The 21,403-nt window shown below is 40.1% G+C and overlaps 1 protein-coding gene across 2 annotated transcripts in view; it reads right to left on the reverse strand.

Annotated features, from left to right (window-relative positions):
* nup35 (nucleoporin 35) overlaps window positions 1-21,403 on the reverse strand; it is a 30,295-nt gene that overhangs the window by 3,216 nt on the left and 5,676 nt on the right. For both annotated transcript variants that reach the window (XM_043693451.2, XM_087988963.1), the window contains exons 3-7: window positions 20,246-20,373; window positions 17,052-17,109; window positions 15,864-16,008; window positions 8,067-8,136; window positions 2,316-2,444 (exon numbers count right to left, since the gene is read on the reverse strand). In XM_043693451.2, the coding sequence (XP_043549386.2) occupies window positions 2,316-2,444; window positions 8,067-8,136; window positions 15,864-16,008; window positions 17,052-17,109; window positions 20,246-20,373 (530 nt within the window). The remainder of the gene's footprint in view (window positions 1-2,315; window positions 2,445-8,066; window positions 8,137-15,863; window positions 16,009-17,051; window positions 17,110-20,245; window positions 20,374-21,403) is intronic.

Here is a 21,403-nt window from a genome sequence, read left to right on the forward strand (position 1 = left end):
CAGGACAAAAGGTGGAACCTGTCAAAACGTTGTGTGCGCATCTGCGCATGCACACTATTTCGAGACACATCCCCTAAAGATAGCAGCAGTCTTGCTGTTGGTGTCCAAACCGGTAGCCCCAGGGTGGGGGAGCATGCAGGGTGTTGGGCAGCCGGGTCAGGGGTGCGGACAGGGTTGGGGGAGGGGGTGGGGAATGGGATGGTTGGACGGAGTTAGACGTGCAGGTGGGGTTGCGGTGGAGGTGGACACAGGGGTAGGGGTGGCGGCAGATGGGGGAGGTGGGGATGGATGGGTTGAGGAGGCAGACAGGGAAGGGATGGGGGGGCGAGGCTCGCACCTGGTGTGCTGCTGCCTAGTCTCCTGAATGGGGAGCAGACCTAGTAAGTGCTCGCTGTATCAATCCCATTGAACTGATAGGGGGTGTTTCAGCAATGCTGCAGGTCCCTTATACACAAGTGTGTGTCTGCTTAGAAACAAACCCCAAGACAGAGAGAGGGAGCAAGGCAGGCTGAATGAGGAAAAAGGAAACTTCAGAAAGCTCAGAGCCCCACACGAGACGTATTGAGTCAATTAATTGAATAATCAATTATCCGAACGAAATATTGCCCGCCCATCTCATTTGGATAATCGAGGTTCCTCCGGAAAGAGTTTAAAAACCTAACAAGCAACCAAAAATGAAAAGAAAAATTTAGTTAAGAGAAAGAGGTTAAACATGTAACATTTTTGTAATTTTTAAAAATTGCATTACATTGCACAAGAAACATTGAAGGTGAACACATTCATTACAGGATCGCTGGTGTCAGTGGATATTGTCTTGCTTTTTAATAATTATATGTAATAATTGCAATTATATTGCTTGTTTTAAAACTGATTTTACTTCAGATTATATTCTTTATGAAATGTAGGAATGTAGACCATTTCAACTTATAAAGTTTTAAAGTGCATTCTGCTGAGAAAGGTTCTAAAGCACCTAATGGTACAATGTTTTTGTACATTTAGTGGCATTTTATCTTGCAAGTTATTTCAATTAGGAATACACAGGCTGTGCATGCACAGTATAGTATTTCGATCTGTGCATGTTCTGCTCTGATAGAAAATGCCTTCAAGAACATTACCCTGACTTGAATATTAATTAATTCACTTAAAGTTGTTTTACTTAAAGTGTCAATTTTCAGGAACACAACCACAACTCCTGTGTAGAAAATGTGTAGCCAAAACAACTACGTATTTTTAATTGTAGTAAGAGCACATCGTTATCCATGCTCGTGCAGTTGTATGGCCTAGAACAATGTAAATCTTCCTAAAATATGTCACAAATGGAGCTCAAATAAAATTAAACATCTAAAATCGGAAAGATGGTGGGTAACTTGAAGTGGTTCAGCTAAGATTTACAAGGATCTTGCCAGGATTGGAGGATTTGGGCTATAGGGAGAGGCTGAATAGGCTGGGGCAGTTTTCCCTGGAGCGTCAAAGGCTGACGGTTTATAAAATCATGAGGGGCATGGATAGGATAAATAGACAAAGTCTTTTCCTTGTGGTTGGGGAGTCTAGAACTAGAGGGCATAAGTTTAGGGTGAGAGGGAAAAGATAAAAAAGGAACCTAAGGGGCAACTTTTTCACACAGCGAGTGGTCATGTATGGAATGAGTTGCCAGAGGAAGTGGTGGAGGCGAGTACAAATGCAACATTTAAAAGGCATCTGTTTGGTGTCCAAACCGGTAGCCCCGGGGTGGGGGAGCATGTAGTGGTGTTGGGCAGCCGGGTCAGGGATGCGGACAGGGTTGGGGGAGGGGGTGGGGAATGGGATGGTTGGACGGAGTTGGGCGTGCAGGTGGGGTTGCGGTGGAGGTGGTCACAGGGGTAGGGGTGGCGGCAGATGGGGGAGGTGGGGTTGGATGGGTTGAGGAGGCAGACAGGGAGGAGGAGGGGGGGGGGGATGGGGGGGGGGGGGGGTGGGGAGAAAGAGGGGGGGCCTGGATGGCATCTGGATGGGTATATGAATCGGAAGGGTTGAGAAGGATATGGCTCAAGTGCTGGCAAATGGGACTGGATTAGGTTGGGATAGCTGGTCGGCATGGACGAGTTGGACCGAAGAGTCTGTTTCTGTGCTGTACATCACGATGACTCGATCAAGTCAGATATATTAAGGCAGGTGACCAAAACATTGTTCAAGATGTATATTCATTACACTGGCAATGTTTTGCCCAAAGTCGCTTCATCTTGGGTTTCATCAATAAATTCTGAAAATAGTCTGATAAAAACTTCAATTTTCAGAAATAAACTTTATATCAAGACTTCAAATTTTTAGCAACTCACCTTATCGATGCATGGCTTCACTCCAACCATGATAGCTTCTCCAAAAATCTTTCCATCTTTACTTAAGGCTTTCCTGGCCTGCAGTTTAGACTGATACTGAATATGCATCCAGTTCCCATTGTTTGACATCTGTGTAATATTCAAATCAATAAAGAGATTTAGATAAACACTGATTTAAAATTACAAGAGAGCTGTAAAAAGGAATTTTCCCATAACTTAACTGCAGATTATGTTAGACAGTTGAAAGGCCCATACACAAATCAGTAGCATACTCAAAATTAAAGGACTTGTGAATACTGGTGAAAAATGACGTCAAATTTTATACTGGCAGGATAATATTCATTTGCTTGGTTCCATTTAAGCACAGGACTAGGGGAAAAGCACTTGGTCCACTTCATTTATCATATCTGATATTTTCACAATAAGTTACCAGTTTTAGAAAATCTTATTTTCAATATTTGAAGAATTGTGCATTACCTTGCTAAAGTTGGTAAATTTGTCATGATTTTGTCCACACTGAATTCAGGAGCATAAAGGCTGCAATTATTCAGTTTCTTTTTTGAAATAAAAATTGTTTAATCTTTAATTTCTCAATAATACTAATCGTTCAGTTGTAAAGCAGCAGATTGTTTACAAATTTTCTTGGGTGCAGGTATGGTCTTAGAACAGAAATAAACATGCAGATCTGTACACCTTAGGTCATGAAACTAATTAGTTCACAACTAGGTAACCAAGTTGAGTAGGGGTACAACATTTGGTTGAATGTTTTAATTTGGAAGGAACGGAAGAGAACGAGAAAACTTTGTGATGATCTGTGAAAGGTAACTAAAGAGCAGCACGGACGCAATCCTAACCGATTTGTTATTGGCAAACATCTACAAAAATATAGCATTTTGATAGCCTCAAAACAGGTTGTAAAAAAGATATTTGCCAGAAGTACAGAACATAAAATTATTAGACAGCAGAAAATACCTATAGAAATCATACATCAATATTCATTTACATGTCTTACATAACTAACTTCAAATGCTTGCAATAATTAATTATACATATTTGACATAATTGAAGGAATCTGCATTTCAGTACAATGAAACAGCTTCAGCACTTAGTTAAGAATTCAAGATTTTCTTTTTGCTGACACTGCAGTTCTATTCACTCTGTTGTTTCCAGAAAGAAAGAAGAGACATTGTTTGCTAATGTGGGGCACTGTGCATACATTCAGCTTTCAAAGCAAAGCTCTTTAAAAGTGACTCTGGAAAATGCACAAGCATTTGCTGAATTTTTCAATTATTGAAATACCAATAACTTCAGTCTGGTCATGCCAATCAAAATAGGGTAGCAGTCCATTCTATTAAGTTCATAATGTGCAGTTCATTGAATAAGGGTACCAACTTATTAACTGAATCCAAAGTGAATGTTTTCTACATATTAATCCATGTTCTAAGTAAAGGTTCTCAGTAGTGCCAAATGTAAACATCCATTCTGTGAACTATTGATTACTCCACAAGTTAAAACATTACTAACTTACTCAAAGAGCTAAACAGCATTTCATTAACTATACACTTATTAGAAATTGTGATAAGGTACGAAAATAAGAACAATTTTGTGCATTACGTACAATGGCTGGTGTTTACACTAGTTTAAATCTGACTGAAATCATTAAAGCCAGTAGAAAAAAAAGACACTGAAACAAGTTCACAGTAAAGTAGTTTTCCATAATTTTTAAACACTGATTTACAAAACATCTCGCTGAAAGTGGGTTACCGACACCTGCATCCCCCACCCCACCAAACTGGCAAAGAACCCCATTCCCAATCAAATTTAGAAGTATCATAGATCTCCACTAATTGCATCCATATAAAAAAGTTCTTAAAATTAAGCTTACTTGTTGTAACAGGTTTTGAATAGACAGTTAACTAAAAAAAATTTAAAAAGTGATCAGGTCAAGGGTTCTGGACCTGCATGTCTTGTCACATTTGGGGTCACAAGCTGCCTCCCCTACCTTCAAGCAGCAATAGACACTACAACTGTGGACCTGCTGGATCAAGACCCTCTCACCCAAAAAAAAGCACATGGTGACAGTACATCCCAAGTCGTCTACAATGGCAAAAAGCACTTTGATCAGTGGGTCATGGAGTTTTGCTCATTGACACAATGCCATTAGATGCCCTGAAGTGCAACTCAGTCACTGTCAGAGCACAGAATAAACTTGAAGGTTGGGTTAACGGAGCTGAAAATGGGAATGGCATTTCAATCATTGCTGCATTTCTGCTCCTATCTGTCTATTGTATAGACTCCCGGCACCAGGTTAAGGACTCTGCTCATTTGATACCAACATTAAAAGTGGCAGAGGGGAGAGGAGTGGCTAAGTGATTAAGAGAGCACACAGGGTATTTGGCAGAGCAAGGCTGCAGAATGTGGGGGGGTATATGAATGCAGAAAGGGATTTGGGAAGAGGGACTGCTGAGTGATTATGAATGCTTGAAAGGAGGGGTTGCTGAGTCAGTGGGTTGGGCAAGGGATACAAGAGACAAGCTACTGAGAGGGAAGGCATGTTGAGAAGAGGTATGTGCACCCAGTTGGGGGAGGGATGTAGGGTGGGCAAGATGGGCTGATTGCAATGGTCTGCAGACTTTACAGAGGTCTTCTGTTATTACAGAATATGGGGAGCTCACTGAAAATGTACACCAGTTCACAAAATAATAGTTTTAATGTGCCTTGTAAAACAGACTTTCACTTCTATTTACGTCAATCCATAGTATGTAGACTTTAATGATATAATTAATTTTAATGATTTGTTTACTGTTATTTTGTTTTTCTTGGCATCTGGGGTTGTTAATTTTCAGGTGTTAAAATCGAGTCAAATTGGAAGAGAATTTGGGAAGCACTGGACATCAGTGAAACAAGTAAAAATCCATTCTGAACAACTAGTCATTTTCATTTAGAAAATCAGAATGCTTACAAACAGTAGATGATCCACTTCTTAAAATGGCTTTATTGTGATAAATGGATTCGTGGTGCTGGAACAGCATAGCAGTTCAGGCAGCATCCGAGCAGTAAAAATCGACGTTTTGGGCAAAATCCCTTTTTTTTATTCCTGATGAAGGGCTTTTGCCCGAAACATCGATTTTACTGCTCCTCGGATGCTGCCTGAACTGCTGTGCTCTTCCAGCACCACTAATCCAGAATCTGCAGTCATTGTTTTTACCTTTATTGCGACAAAGCCAATTCCAGCTGCATTAAAACAAACATCAGGTTTCCATTTATATATGCATAGCTTTTTAAAAAAAAAACAAATTTCTCTTCAATGCCCTCTCAAGCAGGTTTATAGGAATTTTTTTACATCTGATTATGGTTCAACTTTTCTTCCAAACAAATTTGCATAACTTCATTTCAGAAAATCGGGGCAACATCTAGTGCAATGAGACTCAGCTTGCCAAATGCACTCGAAGCCAAAAAGCTAACACAATGCAATTCAAAATTCAAGTCTCCCGAGAGTTAAGAATGCAAGAACAAAAGAATTAGGAGCCAGAGCAGATAATTTAGCTCATCGAGCCTGCTCTGCCATTTGATAGGATCATGGGTGATTTCATCTTAGCTTCATAGAGTCAGAGAGATGTACAGCATGGAAACAGACCCTTCGGTCCAACCTGTCCATGCCGACCAGATATCCCAACCCAATCTCGTCCCACCTGCCAGCACCCGGCCCATATCCCTCCAAACCCTTCCTATTCATATACCCATCCAAATGCCTCTTAAAATGTTGCAATTGTACCAGCCTCCACCACTTCCTCTGGCAGTTCATTCCATACACCTACCACCCTCTGCGTGAAAAAGTTACCCCATAGGTCTCTTTTATATCTTTCCCCTCTCACCCTAAACCTATGCCCTCTACTTCTGGACTCCCTGACCCCAGGGAAAAGACAGCCTATTTATCCTATCCATGCCCCTCAATTTTGTAAACCACTATAAGGTCACCCCTCAGCCTCCGACGCTCCAGGGAAAACAGCCCCAGCCTGTTCAGCCTCTCCTTGTAGCTCAAATCCTCCAACCCTGGCAACATCCTTGTAAATCTTTTCTGAACCCTTTCAAGTTTTATAACATCAACTCCACATTCCTGTCCCCTCTCCATACCCCTTCAACCCAGTACTAATTACAAATTTGTGTATCGCCTCCTTAAACTCACTTAATGTTTAGTATCCATTACATTCTGGGGTAGTGAATTCCACAGATCCATGACACTTTGAGAAATAATTTCTCTTCGTCGGTTTTAAATCTGTTACTCAATACCCTATAACTATGACTGCTCATTCTAGATTTTTTCCCTGGGGTCGGGGAGTCCAGAACTAGACAGCATAGGTTTAGGGTGAGAGGGGAAAGATATAAAAGAGACCTAAGGGGCAATTTTTTCACGCAGAGGGTGGTAGGTGTATGGAATGAGCTGCCAGAGGATGTGGTGGAGGCTGGTACAATTGCAACATTTAAGAGGCTTTTGGATGGGTATATGAATAGGAAGGGTTTGGAGGGATATGGCAGTTGGGACTAGATTGGGTTGGGATATCTGGTCGGCATGGACGGGTTGGACCGAAGGGTCTGCTTCCATGCTGTACATCTCTATGACTCGATGACTCTATTACACCGCGAAAAACATTCTTTCCACGCCCATTCCATCAATCCCTTTTAGTATCTTATAGACCCCAATCAGATCCCTCCTCATTCTTCTTAACTCCGCAGTACAGGCCAAAACTGCTAAAATGCTCTTCATAAGATAAGATGGATTACAATGTTGATAAATGTGAAGTCATCCATTTTGGTAGGACCAACAGTAAAAAGGATTATTACTCGAATGCTATGAAGTTGCACCATGCTGCTATGCAGAGGGACCTGGGTGTCCTTGTGCATGAATCACAGAGGGTTGGTCTGCAGGTACAACAAGTAATTAGAAAGACAAATGGAATTTTGACCTTCGTTGCTGAAGAGATTGGAGTTTAAAAGCAGGGAGATTATGTTGCAGCTGCACAGGCCACATCTGGAGTACTGCATGCAGTTTTGGTCTTCTTACTTGAGAAAGGATGTACTGGCACTAGAGAGCATACAGAGGAGGTTCGCAGTGTTAATTCTGGAGTTGAGAGAGTTGGCTTGAGGGAAACTGAGTAGATTGCAATTATATTCATTGGAATGTAGAAGAATGGGGATTGGAGGGGATCTTATAAAAACATAAAATTATGAGAATAGATAAGAAGGAAGCAGAGAGAATGTTTCCACTGGCAGGTGAAACTAGGACAAGAGGACATAGCCTCAAAAATTAGGGGCAACAGCTTTAGGACTGAATAGAGAAGGAACTTTTTCACCAGAGATTCTAAATCTATGAGATTCTCTGTCCAGTGAAGTAGTCGACACTACTTCAGTACATGATTTTAAAACTAAGATAGATTTTTTTGTTTGACAATAAAGGAATTAAGAGATAGTGAAAGAGTGCGGGTAAGTGGAGCTGAGTTTACGAAAAGATCAGCCATGATGTTATTGAATGGCAGAGCAGGCTCAAAGGGCCAGGTGGCCTACTCCTGCTCCTAGTTCTTATGCGATGTTCTTTCATTTCTCGAACCAATCTAACGAGGCTCCTCTGAACTGCCTCCAAAAGTTGATTTGTTTTACACTAAACAACAAACTTGCACTACTTTCAGCAATATATAGGAAAAAACACCCCATTCCAAATAGCAATTAGAAAGCCTAATCCATTAAAAAACCTACCACATGCTTTAAGATGTTTCCGTATTGTGCAAATTGTAGAAGGATGTATGAAGCAGATGCTGGTGGAAACCTGCAATGGAAATTTCCTTAGTATAAGTAATTTCATTAAGAATGACATGAATAACAGACTATATTGCAAGTTAAACACAAAAGTTCAAGCATCAACAATGACAAATTTTCAGTTTAGAGGAAGAATCAGCTTCTAGCCTCTAGCGTGCTTCAGTATAAATACATGTACACTGTACCCAGGTAGACAAATGATTTGTTTTCAAGTTTATCCCAATACTACACTAAGTGATCAGTGAAGCCCCCAATTGACATCTCTTAATTCCTTTATTGTCAAACAAAAAAATCTATCTTAGTTTTAAAATCATGTACTGAAGTAGTGTCGACTACTTCACTGGACAGAGAATCTCATAGATTTAGAATCTCTGGTGAAAAAGTTCCTTCTCTATTCAGTCCTAAAGCTGTTGCCCCTAATTTTTGAGGCTATGTCCTCTTGTCCTAGTTTCACCTGCCAGTGGAAACATTCTCTCTGCTTCCTTCTTATCTATTCTCATAATTTTATGTTTTTATAAGATCCCCTCCAATCCCCATTCTTCTACATTCCAATGAATATAATTGCAATCTACTCAGTTTCCCTCAAGCCAACTCTCTCAACTCCAGAATTAACACTGCGAACCTCCTCTGTATGCTCAACAGCAACACAGCCAAGATTGTAAACTATTTCATGAAAATCAAAGTAGACATTAAAGTGCCATTAATGTTATACCAATCTGTAAATGGGTTCTAGTTAGCACATTATGAAATATTTGCAAGTACCAGATATTTCCCAGCCTACTACCAACCTATTTAAAAACTTTGTCATTCATTGCCACAGCCCAAAATACTGCATTTTCTAATTCAACATATCAAGTTGCTTAAATGACATGTCAAATTCAAACGCAAAAATCCTTCAAGTGGGAGTGAGAATGCTCTCAATATAAATTAATTACGGTTTAATAATTCATAGAAATCTTCACCAATAATTTTGTCATTAAGCAGCAACTTAAGGTACAGTTACAGATGCAATTTGTTTCAGTAACTTAGAGGACTATCAAAAAAATCTTACATTTCTTCCACTCATGATCCAAAGTTCTCTTCAGCCAAGATAGTAAGGTTAGTATATGACTTGAAACTGTTATCTAATCATGTCACCCGTCTACATGTATAGACAGAAAGGCTACTTCATTTCTAGCGATCCAGCGATAAACCAGATGAGTAAAAAATGCCTAATGGAATCAAGGCAAATACAACTGATCAGTAGCCATGGGATTCTACCTTAAATCTCCTAATTTGAAACATTCCTACTATCAAATCCAGGGGAGTATCTGTTGAAGTTAGTGTAACTAAGTCTCATAAGATGATAAACAAAATTATGCTACCATAAACAGCTTGTCAGAAAGACTGAAATCCATGGGATAAAAAGGGCAATGAGATGGGTAGAAAAATGAGCTAAAAAGGGTTAGTTATGATGAATGTTTATTTTTAAAAATGGAGGGAAGTGTACAGTAATGTTCTCCAACAATTGGTATTTGGACTACTGCTGTTTATAATATACATGAATGAAATGTAGATTCATAGACGAATCAAACTGCAAAAGAATATTAGGAGAAAGTGAGGACTGCAGATGCTGGAGATCAGAGTAGAAAGTGTAGCGTTGGAAAAGCACAAGTCAGCCAGCATCCAAGGAGCCGGAGAATCGATGTTTCGGGCCTAAGTTTCATCAGGGAGAGAATATTGATGAGTCTAACGAATGAGCAAACATATAGTATATTCAATTCAACGTATAAAATGTGAAGTGATACACGGGTAGGGAGAATAAGGAAAGACAACACAAAGCAACTGTTAAAAATTAAGAGTATGCAAGAGGTGATGGAGTAATGTTTACCCACAAACCTTTTAAGGGAATAGGACAGATTAAGAAAGCATTTATGATCCTTACATATACCTATGAAGTACAAAACTCAGGAATAATATCTTCAACCTACACAAAACATTCATTCAACCCTAGTGCAACATATTGCAAACTACGCTTTAGGAAGAACATGAAAGCTGCAGAGAGGGTACAGAAGAGATTTACTAAAACAATTATCGTGGTAATAAGAGATTTCAGTTACATGGATTTACTAGCCAAATTGGGTTTCTTTCCTTAGAGCACAGAAGGTCAAATGTTCAAAAGTGTTTAAAATGAGAAAGGGTTTAGCCAATGTAAATGGAGAAACTGGTACCAATGATGCTGAAATGTATAAAAGTGGATAAATCCCCAGGAGGAGAAAGTGAGGTCTGCAGATGCTGGAGATCAAAGTTGAAACTTTATTGCTGGAACAGCACAGCAGGTCAGGCAGCATCCAGGGAACAGGAGATTCGACGTTTCGGGCACAGGCCCTTCTTCATAAATCCCCAGGACCTGATCAGAACTCTGTGGGAAGCTAGAGAAGTGATTCCTGGGCCCCTTGTTGAGAAATTTGTATCATTGATAGTCACAGGTGAGATGCCAGAAGACTGGAAGTTGGCTAACATGGTGCCACTGTTTAAGAAAGGTGGTAAAGCACAAGCCAGGAAACTACAGACCAGTGAGCCTGATGTCGGTGGTGGACATGCTGTTGGAAGGAATCCTGAGGGACAGGATGTACATGTATTTGGAAAGGCAAGGACTGATTTGGGATAGTCAACATGGCTTTATGAGAGGGAAATCATTTCTCAGGAAACTGATTGAGTTTTTTGAAGTAGTAACAAAGAGGATTGAGCAGAGCAGTAGATGTGATCTATATAGACTTCAGTAAGGCATTCGACAAGGTTTCCCATGGGAGACTGATTAGCAAGGTTAGATCTCATGGAATACAGGGAGAACTAGCCATTTGGATACAGAACTGGCACAAAGGTAGAAAACACAGGGTGGTGATGGTGGGTTGTTTTTTTGGACTGGAGGCCTGTGACCAGTGGAGTGCCACAAGGTGCTGGGTCCACTACATTTCATCATTTATATAAATGATCTGGATGTGAGCATAAGAGGTACAGTTAGTAAGTTTGCAGATGACACCAAAATTGGAGGTGTAGTGGACAGCAAAGGTGGTTACCTCAGATTACAACAGCCAATGGGCTGAAAAGTGGCAGATGGAGTTGAAATTTAGATAAATGCGAGGTGCTGCATTTTGGAAAAGCAAATCTTAGCAGGACTTATACACTTTAATGGTAAGATTATAGGGAGTGTTGCTGAACAAAGAGTGCAGGTTCATAGCTCCTTGAAAGTGGAGTCACAGGTAGGTAGGATAGTGAAGGTGGCATTTGGTATGCTTTCCTTTATTGGTCAGAGTATAGGAGTTGGGAGGTCATGTTGTGGCTATACAAGACATTGGTTAGGCCACTGTTGGAATATTGCGTGCAATTCTGGTCTCCTTCCTATCGGAAAGATGTTGCGAAACTTGAAAGGGTTCAGAGAACATTTACAAGGATGTTGCCAAGATTGGAGGGTTTGAGCTACAGGGAGAGGTTGAATAGGCTAGGGCTGTTTTTCCTGAAGCATCGGAGGCTGAGAGGTGACCTTATAGAGGCCCCTAAAATCATGAGGGACCTGGATAGAATAAAAGACAGTCTCTTCCCTTGGGTGGGAGAATCCAGAACTAAAAGGGCATAGGTTTCAAGGGAAAGATGTAAGAAAGACCCAAGATGCAACGTTTTCACGCAGAGGGTAGTAAGTGTATGGAATGAGCTGCCAGAGGAAATGGAGGAGGCTGGTACAATTGCAATATTTAAAAGGTATCTGGATGGGTATATGAATAGGAAGGCTTTGGAAGGATATGGGCCGGGTGCAGGCAGATGGGACTAGATTGGGTTGGAATATCTGGTTGGCATGGACAATTTGGACTGAAGGGTCTGTTTCCATGCTATTCATCTCTAAGACTCTATGACCCATGGACCAATAGCCAGAGGGAACAGGAAGGCAAGCTATTTGTTCTTTTGAAAAGATGTCTTTGCAGGGATTTGACATACACTGCCAGATAAGGGAAATGGAAATTGATTCAAAATTAGCACAATGAATATAGATAAATACTTGAAGAAAAATTACAGGGATATGGAGAAGACTGGTTGAATGAGACTTAAGGCAATGCATTTTTAAAGTAACAAAACGTTCCAAGATGATTCACAGGATTATGAAACAGTGTAGAACTTGCCCCAAAATACAGCCAGAAATTTTTTAAGTTACCTCAAATTTCGAGAGATGGGAATGTGGGAGACCAGCTATTAATGCATTAGAATAGTCAAGTTTAGACAAAACAACACATGAATATGATATTCTGCAGTTGAATTCAGGTGGTGTTAAAGTGGTGGAAACAGTCAGCCTTGGTGATGATTTGTCAATGCAATTTTAAGTTCAACTCAGGATCAAGCACGACACCAAGGTTGCAAATAGATTAGTTTTAGTCTTCGACTATTGCTAGGGAGAGGGGTAGAACTGGTACCAAGGGAACAAAATTTGGAGATGGGCCAAAACAAATGGCTTCAATCTTCCTTATATGAGCATAAATTTCAGTAAATTGCAAACTGGAGCAGATGTTGAATAAGCAGTTTAATAATTTAACACCGAGAGGAGGAACTGAGGAAGGTGATGGCAGTTACACAGAGCTGTGTGTTGCCTGCATATGTACATGCACTTACTGCACTACATAAGTGAGAAATGGGTCAGGCAGAACAGATTCCTAGGGCAAAGCCTGAGGCAACAGTGCAGCAGAATGGTAAGTCTTACTCTGGAAGCAACTTGACAGAAACATGGGCAGAACAGTTCCACCAAGCTGAAGGACAGTGATGGAACATTGAAGGATGATGTGGCCAAGTGTGTCAGAAAAAGTGCTAGTATGTAGTGTGGGATGAGGAGGAATCATTTTTAATTTTATAACAGTTATTTCAATAATTTGGCTGGGGTCAATCCAAATTTGAAGTTCCGTGACAGTCAAATACAATTTGAGAGATGACAAGATGTTTAATGATTTGAGAAAGGAAGGCTGGGATTGGCCAGTAGTTGACAAGTGCTGGATGCTTGAGGATGACTGACAGGATGAGGCAAAGACCAGGAACCCCTGTTAATAAGTAAAACACCGAGGAATAGAGGAGGGTGTTGAAAATAACATTAAATGCTAATCAGAAGCAGTTTGTACTTAAGTAAACGCTCCGCCTGACCAAAGAAAACCACGGACATGAGGTGCTAGAGGACAGCATAAAATTAAAAGGGCATTTAAAAATGCTAAAACAGTATAGATTCCAGAGAATAGGACAAATACAAAGAGCAAGAAAGCAGCTTCTAAGAATGGCTAAAAAGGATTTCAAAAGGAAACTTATAAAGGGACACAAGACTATAAAAAGAGATGTGATCGTTAAGAAAGGGTAAGTGCCTGGTGAAGATTACTGTTGGCCAACTTAAGGTTGAGTGGGGATAATGTCAGTCAACACGGAAAATGGTAGATATACTGAATGATAGCTTGCTGGAAGTGTCAAAAGAAATTAACAGAGGGATCAAGGAGAGTCTAAACAATATTAGCTTTATTAAAATCAATCATCTACAATGGGAAATGTAATGGAACCGAAGATTGACAAGTCTCCAGGACCTGATAGCTCTCGTCCAATGATGTTAAAGGAGATAGGAGAACACGATGCAGATGCCCTAACCATAATCTTTCAGTGTTCCATGGATTCAGGAGTTGTACCTCTGGATTGGAAATTTGCTCATGTCACTCTGCTCTTTAAAGTGACAAAGGAATCCAGAATTACAGACCAGTTAGACTAACATCTAAGGTGTGGCTGGAGTCTATAATTGAGGGTAAGGTAACTGATCACCAAAAACTTCCAGTTAATCAGGGAGCGTAAGCATGGATTCGTGATGGGTAGGTCATATCTGACCAAATTCAGTTTTTGAAGAGGTGACAGAAGTGTTGGGCACAGCTAAGTCAATAGTGTTTACATGGACTTACAGAAGACTTTTGGTGAAGTCTCACAAAAGAGACTGTTAGGCAAGGTGGAAGCCCACAGAATTCAGGGCAAATTACTGACATGGATTGGAAACGAGTTGAGTGGGAAGGAACAGATTTGGAATAATGAGTAAGCACTCAAGTTGGCAGGGCATGACTAGTGATGTCCTGAAGGGTTCTGTGTTGGGGGCTCAATTATTCACATTATTCATTAATGACTTGGATAATGGCATAAAAAGTCAAATATCCAAGTTTGCTGACAACACAAAACTGGGCAGCATTGTAGACAGTGTTGATGACAGCATAAAAATACAATAGGATATTGGTCAATTAGGTGAATGGGCAAAGCTATGCAGCTATGATTTTAATATAAGAGTGTGAGATCATTTATTTCAGACTGAAAAAGAATAGATCTGGGTTTTTTTTTTAAAGAAAGCATAAAGTTAGTTATAGTAGATTTCCAGCGAGATTTGGAGGTTCAGGTGCACAGATCTTTTAAATGCCATGAACATGTGCAGAAAACAGTCAAGGCGGCAAATGAAATGCTGGCCTTCGTATCTAAAGTGGTTGAGTATAGGGATTGTAGATGTTATGCTGCAGTTATACAAAACCCCAGTTAGACCCCACTTAAAGAACTGTGGAAGGATGTTTTGGCCTTGGAGGGTGTTCAATGCAGGTTTACAGGAAGGATACCTGAACTTCAAAGGTTAAGTCATGAGGACAGATTAGGCCTTTATTCCCTAGAATTTAGAATGTTAAGGGTTGATCTAATCGAGATCTTCAGGACATAACAGGGAAAGATAGCATAGATAAAGATAAATCATTTCCACTCCGATTGAATATTCTAGAATCAGGGAGTATAGTCAAAGGATTAGGGCCACGCCATGCAGGAGAGATATTTGAAGCAATTCTAGATGCAAAGAATAATGGAGATTTGGAACTCGCTCCTTAAAATGGTGGTCAATGCTAATTCAATTGTTAAATTTCAATGCAAGATAGTCTTGCTTCATTAAAAAAAGTCTATCAAGGAATATGGGGCCAAGGCAGACACATGGAGTTCGGCCACCGAACAGCCATGATCTTACTGAATGTTACAGCAAGCTCGAGGGTCTGAATGAGGTGGTGATTGAAAACACGGTGAAAGAATAATATGAGAGAGAGCTGTTGGTTTGATGAGTCGACTGGTCTCTTTTCTGTACTGTACTATTCTTGAATGGAAAGATGTTGCACAATTTTGAAAATGCCACTTCAAAAATGCAATTTTAGAAAACATGCTAGGTAGGAGAAAATAAAAGTACTACACAAATGCAGTTACTTGTAAATTGTCTATGCACACACAAATACTTTACCTCAAAAACTACTACATGGCAGTTACAAATGTAATTAGTTCTAGATTTAAACATAATCAGCAAATAATAAAGCTACTCCAGATTGAAAGCTCGTTTGTGTTGCAGTAAAGTAATATCCAAAACGTCTTCTGGCTTAACAAATTCTGAAGGATGAAAAGCCATTTAATCTAAATTAACGCACACAAACAAAATTACCCATCCAAACTAAAAGTACAATTCCCTGAAAATTGAACTCAACTTAATTCTCTTCATCAAAACTATTCTGAAACATTAACTCTGCTTCCTTCCCAGGTGCTGCCAGGCCTGAGTTTTGCCAGCAATTTTTGTTTTTATTACAGATCTCCAGCAACCGCAGTTCTTTGATAGATAAAACAACTTAATTCTCATCTTCGATCCAGGAAAATAGAGTTTCTACAATTCCAGAAGAATGTACAAATCATACAAACCCAAAAACTGTGATCCATGTGTCATCTAAATGATCATCTGAAGTAAGAGATTCTCCTTGTGTGTAGAAAGGATCCGCCTGGGCAGGAGAAAGAGTCACCTTTCTGTGTTGGCCAATAGTGGCTGGACTAAATATACTATTGGCACCTAAGGAAGAGAGATAGATTTTTCTAATACAAGTGCACAATCGTCACATCATTACACTCTTTTTCATAAGATGAATTACTCAAGGATACAAATTTAAAATAAATGTATTCTATATTCAGCAGTAAACAAAACTGAGCTTTAAGGAATCAACCAAAGCAGAAGGACCACACAATTTTGAAGAAAAGGATCTTGGTCTTCAAATGAAGACAGGAAAATCCCACCAATAATTTAGAAATGGTTTTAAGATACTTGGCATATACATATGAAAGGAGATGTTGTAAACTAATAACAGGTTCAGAAGAAGTGTACCTTTGTAAACTTAAATCATTAGATTGATCATTTTAACATTTTACAATCTGCAATCAGGAATAGAATGCAAGATCTACAGAACATTTTTCTGACCAGGAGATACCACGTCACTGGTACTAATGATTAGAAATATTAAGCAGTTAGTCAGCTAGGGGATTTACAACCTCAAACATCTTATGACAGTAAGAGGAACATCAACATCCACGACTGGATTGTTCAATGTATCCCATTCACACAGCAACTTAAGAAGTCTACTGCCCCTCAGTGTATTGCTCATCCAAGGCAGCAACTTTGACCTACTATTCCTGAAAGGAATGAGAGGCCTGTGATTTCATAAACACTTTCCAACTGGCAGCTCTATGGGAAAATAATTCATCACAGATGTAAGCAGTCAATTGACAGCGAAGTAGTCAGAGGTGGTGTTCATTTTGTAACCAAAAACATAAGCCTGCCTATCCGTTTAGGAATGAGCCACAGCTCTGACAAGTTAAACTACTGTAAAGGTAGTGTGTCTTACAACACAAAAAGGTAGAAAGAGGCAAATTTATATCTTTATCATGAATACATTGACAATGAGGAATTCTACATGCTTTCACTATAAACATTAACTGTTACATACTATATCGAATATAAAGAAATCATAGATTTGATGAAGATTGTAAACTAATAGCAGTGATGTTCTATACCAAGAAACTGCAAATACTTCAATGAAGAACTACACAAAATAAACATACCTGATCCAGGAGTTACATTATTTCCAGAAAGAGGTGTTTGAACTTTTTGAACATTAGCCTGCAATGTGAAAAACATCAAACGAGAAGTTTTGAAAAGTAATCTTAAATTTGATGACAACAAATGATGTAAATTTCTAGCAACTTATGCAGAAATAGTGTGGTGGAAAAAAAAATTCATGAAAGAAAGCAGAGCAATTCCTTTCAACACCTGGACTCCTCAAAACGCAAGAAAACTGCAGAGATTTTGAAGCAGAATGTACATCCACACCAACCACATTCAGCATTTGGCAGAGACAGTCCTGCAAAATAAGGAAGAAACCACTTTCCTTAAAGTAAAAGGCTGTGGTTTTAAATATTCATTCCAAACACACAGCAGAAAGCATTCAAAAATAATAAATGATAGAACACTAAAGAGAACGCGCACACTTTTCAGACTTTACAATATTTGAAATGGTCATATAATCTACTACAAACTGATGATGTGTCACGCTTACCAATGTAATCATAGGCAGAGAACTACCTGCAATGAGTTTCATTCCCAGCCTCTTGCCTTTATCTAACAAACATCATTCCTTGACCATTGTATCTCACTTCCTGCCAGCTGTCTCAGAATTAGACTGCATGCTGTGTATTTATTGACCTTGGATGAGCTCCTGCCCACATATCCTTGCGACAAGATCACTCATTTTAAACTCCGATTTTCCCCATTTTAGTTTACTTAGTGATGAAATCTTCATCCATACGTTTGGCACCTCAAACTTGCCTACTTTAATTCACTACCATCAGTGAACTTGAAGTCACCAAAAATTTTGCTGCTTTAATTTAATTCATCAACCATCAGTGTTCATTGAACTATACTGGTTCCCAATTAAGCAATAGCTAAATTTTAAAATTACCATCTTTGTTTTCAAATCTCCTCAGCTCCCTGTACTCATCTAATTCTGGTTTCTCGCACAGAGTCGTAGAGATGTACAGCATGGAAACAGACCCTTTGGTCCAACTCAGCCATGCCAACCAGATATCCCAACCCAATCTAGTCCCACCTGCCAGCACCTGGCCCATATTCCTCCAAACCCTTCCTATTCATATATCCATCCAGATGCCTTTTAAATGTTGCAATTGTACTAGCCTCCACCACTTCGTCTGGCAGCTCATTCCATACACATACCACCCTCTGCCCCTTAGGTCCCTTTTATATCTTTTCCCCCCTCACCCTAGACCTATGACCTCTAGTTCTGGATTCCCCCACCCCAGTGAAAATACTTTGTCCACTGGTGAACAAGGTTAGATCTCATGGAATACAGGGAGAACTTGCCATTTGGATATAGAACTGGCTCAAAAGCAGAAAACAGAGGGTGGTGGTAGAGGGTTGTTTTTCAGACTGGAGACCTGTGACGAGTGGAGTGCCACAAGGATTGGTGCTCGGTCCACTACTTTTCATCATTTATATAAATGATTTGGACGGGAGCAGAAGAGGTATAGTTAATAAGTTTGCAGATGACACCAAAATTGGAGGGTGTAGTGGACAGCGAATGTGGTTACCTCCGATTACAACAGGGTCTTGATCAGATGGGTTAATGGGCTGAGAAGTGGCAGATGGAATTTAATTTAGATAAATGTGAGGTGCTGCATTTTGGGAAAGCAAATCTTAGCAGGACTTATACACTTAATGGTAAGGCCCGAGAGAGTGTTGCTAAACAGAAAGACCTTGGAGTGCAGGTTCATAGCTCCTTGAAAGTGGAGTCACAGGTAGATAGGATAGTGAAGTAGGCGTTTGGTATGCTTTCCTTTATTGGTCAGAGTATTGATTACAGGAGGTGGGAGGTCATGTTGTGGCTGTGCAGGACATTGGTTAGGCCACTGTTGGAATATTGCGTGCAATTCTGCGTCTCCTTCCTATCGGAGAGATGTTGTGAAACTTGAAAGGGTTCAGAAAAGATTTATAAGGATGTTGCCAGGTTTGGAGGATTTGAGTACAGGGAGAGGTTGAATAGGCTAGGGCCAGGGGTGGGGAACCTGCGGCCTTACGGCCGGCCGCATGCGGCCTTCTAGGCCATTGCGTGTGGCCTTTTGAATGAATCCAAATTCTGCAGAACAAATCTTTTATTTTTATGTTTTTTCGTCCTTTATTATTATTTTAATTTTAATCTTAATCTTAAATTGAATGTACTTAAAATACCAGAGTGTAAAAGAAAATTCAACGAAATAATCCTCACAGACTGACCACCACAATTAAAAAAAATGTGAATTTTTAACAATATATAATTGAAGTTTCTTGGATGCGGCTTTATTAGATTACAACTAACATTATGTGGCCTCCCAACATGAAAAGGTCGCCCACCTCTTGGCTCGGGCTGTTTTCCCTAGAGCATTGGAGGCTGAGGGGTGACCTTTTGAGCTTCATAAAATCATGAGAGGCATAGATACGATAAATAGACAAAGTCTTTTCCCTGGGATGGGGGAGTCCAGAACTAGAGAACATAGGTTAAGGGTGAGAGGGGAGAGGGGAAAGATATGAGAGGCATGGGCAAGTTGGACCGAAGGGTCTGTTTCGGTGCTGTATACATCTCTATGACTCTATGCCCCTCATGAGTTTATAAACCTCTATAAAGGTCACCCCCTCAGCCCGACACTCCAGGGAAAACAGTCCCAGCCTATTCAGCCTCTCCCTACAGCTCAAATCCTCCTATCCTGGCAACATCTTTGTAAATATTTTCTGAACCCTTTCAAGTTTCACAACATCCTTCTGATAGGAAGGAGACCAGAATTGCACGCATCTCCAATTTTAACTCCTCTTGTACTGGTGATCACATTTTCAACTGTTTGGGTCCCAAACCTCTCTAATCCATACCCTGCCTTCTTCCTTTAAGAGGTAGTTTTTAAGCAATGTTTTTCTGCAATGGTCCCTGCATACATAAAATTGTGCCATGCAATATCGGTTTCTTCTCCCCCCTCCAAGTCCCTTTAAATTTATGGTCTCGTTCAGCCTGATAATCAGCCTCACTTGCTCAGTTTCATGGGGACATTAGTCACCTGTCCTTACATGTTTTGCTGTCAAATTTCACTTTACAAGGCTCTTATGAAGCATCCGGCTCTAACATTTCCCTGAAAAATATGGTCACATTCAATACAACTGAGGAACGGAAACATTTTACCAATTAAAAACAATCCTTACAGTGTATCTAGTTTCTTACCAGTTGTCGTGAACCTATGGGTGAAAGTCCAGTTCTTGTGGTTCCCAAATCATCATACAAACTACGAACTGGTGGTGCGCCACACTTATCTTTCGGAGTGGGCACAACTGGTTGAGGTGGTGTGCCTCCTGTATTTGAGAAAATAGAAATGAGAGACGATATTTTACTATTCAAGGTGTCTTTACTGCACTAGCTTTACAAATTAAACACTTGTTAATAATATAAAAGCTGAGCAACTTAAAGTTTTTATTCATAGTTATGATTAGGAGTTGCCACTGTTGGACTGGGGTGAACAAAATTAAAAATCACAACACCAGATTATAGTCCAACAGGTTTATTTGAAAATACAAGCATTCAGAGTGCTGCTCCTTCACCAGATAGCTAGTGGGGCAGGATCATAGGACACTATTTATTTTTATAAAAGATCAATGTTTCACACAACAATGCAATGCACTGAACTAACCTCGGTTAAGTCTTTAATCACTTAGGGGATGCAGATTTCGATTCTATAACATGTAAATTCCAGAACTTCTTTCAAATCACTATCCTGAGGTTTTATCAGTGTATTAAAAAAAAAGTGACAACTCAGCCCAAACAGTGCATTAAAACCTGTGAGATTAGAGTCTGTCTGTATGCCAACCTTGACTCAGACTGGTTCTATTTCCAAAGCTGGAATTTATAAAATGTCACATGGACTGACTGCCTACTGACTGAATGTCTTTAGAACAAAATAGAATGTATCTGCAAATACAATTCTGCAGATGCAAATTCACCCCATTGTGTGTGTGTGTGTGTGTGTGTGTGTGTGTGTGTGTGTGTGTGTGTGTGTGTGTGTGTGTACACACACATGAGAGAGGGGACATGTGAGAGTATGCGCGTGCTTGATAGTGTGTGCCCCTGTGACAGCGTACATATCTGAGAGAGGTGTGCGCACGCATATGGGAGAGGGTCAGTAAGAGTGTATGTGTTTGTGAGACAGAATGTATAGTGTAGTGGGGTCACCTGTACTGTGACGCGAACCCAAGATCCCGGTTGAAGCTGTCCTCATGAGTACCGAACGTGGCTATCAGCAGACACTACAACAATGGATGAATGGACATTGTGCAACAATCGCCAGACAGTAATGTCCCCTCCCATCGAGGGAACATTTCAGCAGTC

Source organism: Chiloscyllium plagiosum, unplaced genomic scaffold, assembly GCF_037043375.1.
Source record: "Chiloscyllium plagiosum isolate Xiang-an unplaced genomic scaffold, Cpla_swu_hap1 HiC_scaffold_7, whole genome shotgun sequence".
Taxonomy (NCBI): Eukaryota; Metazoa; Chordata; class Chondrichthyes; order Orectolobiformes; family Hemiscylliidae; genus Chiloscyllium; species Chiloscyllium plagiosum.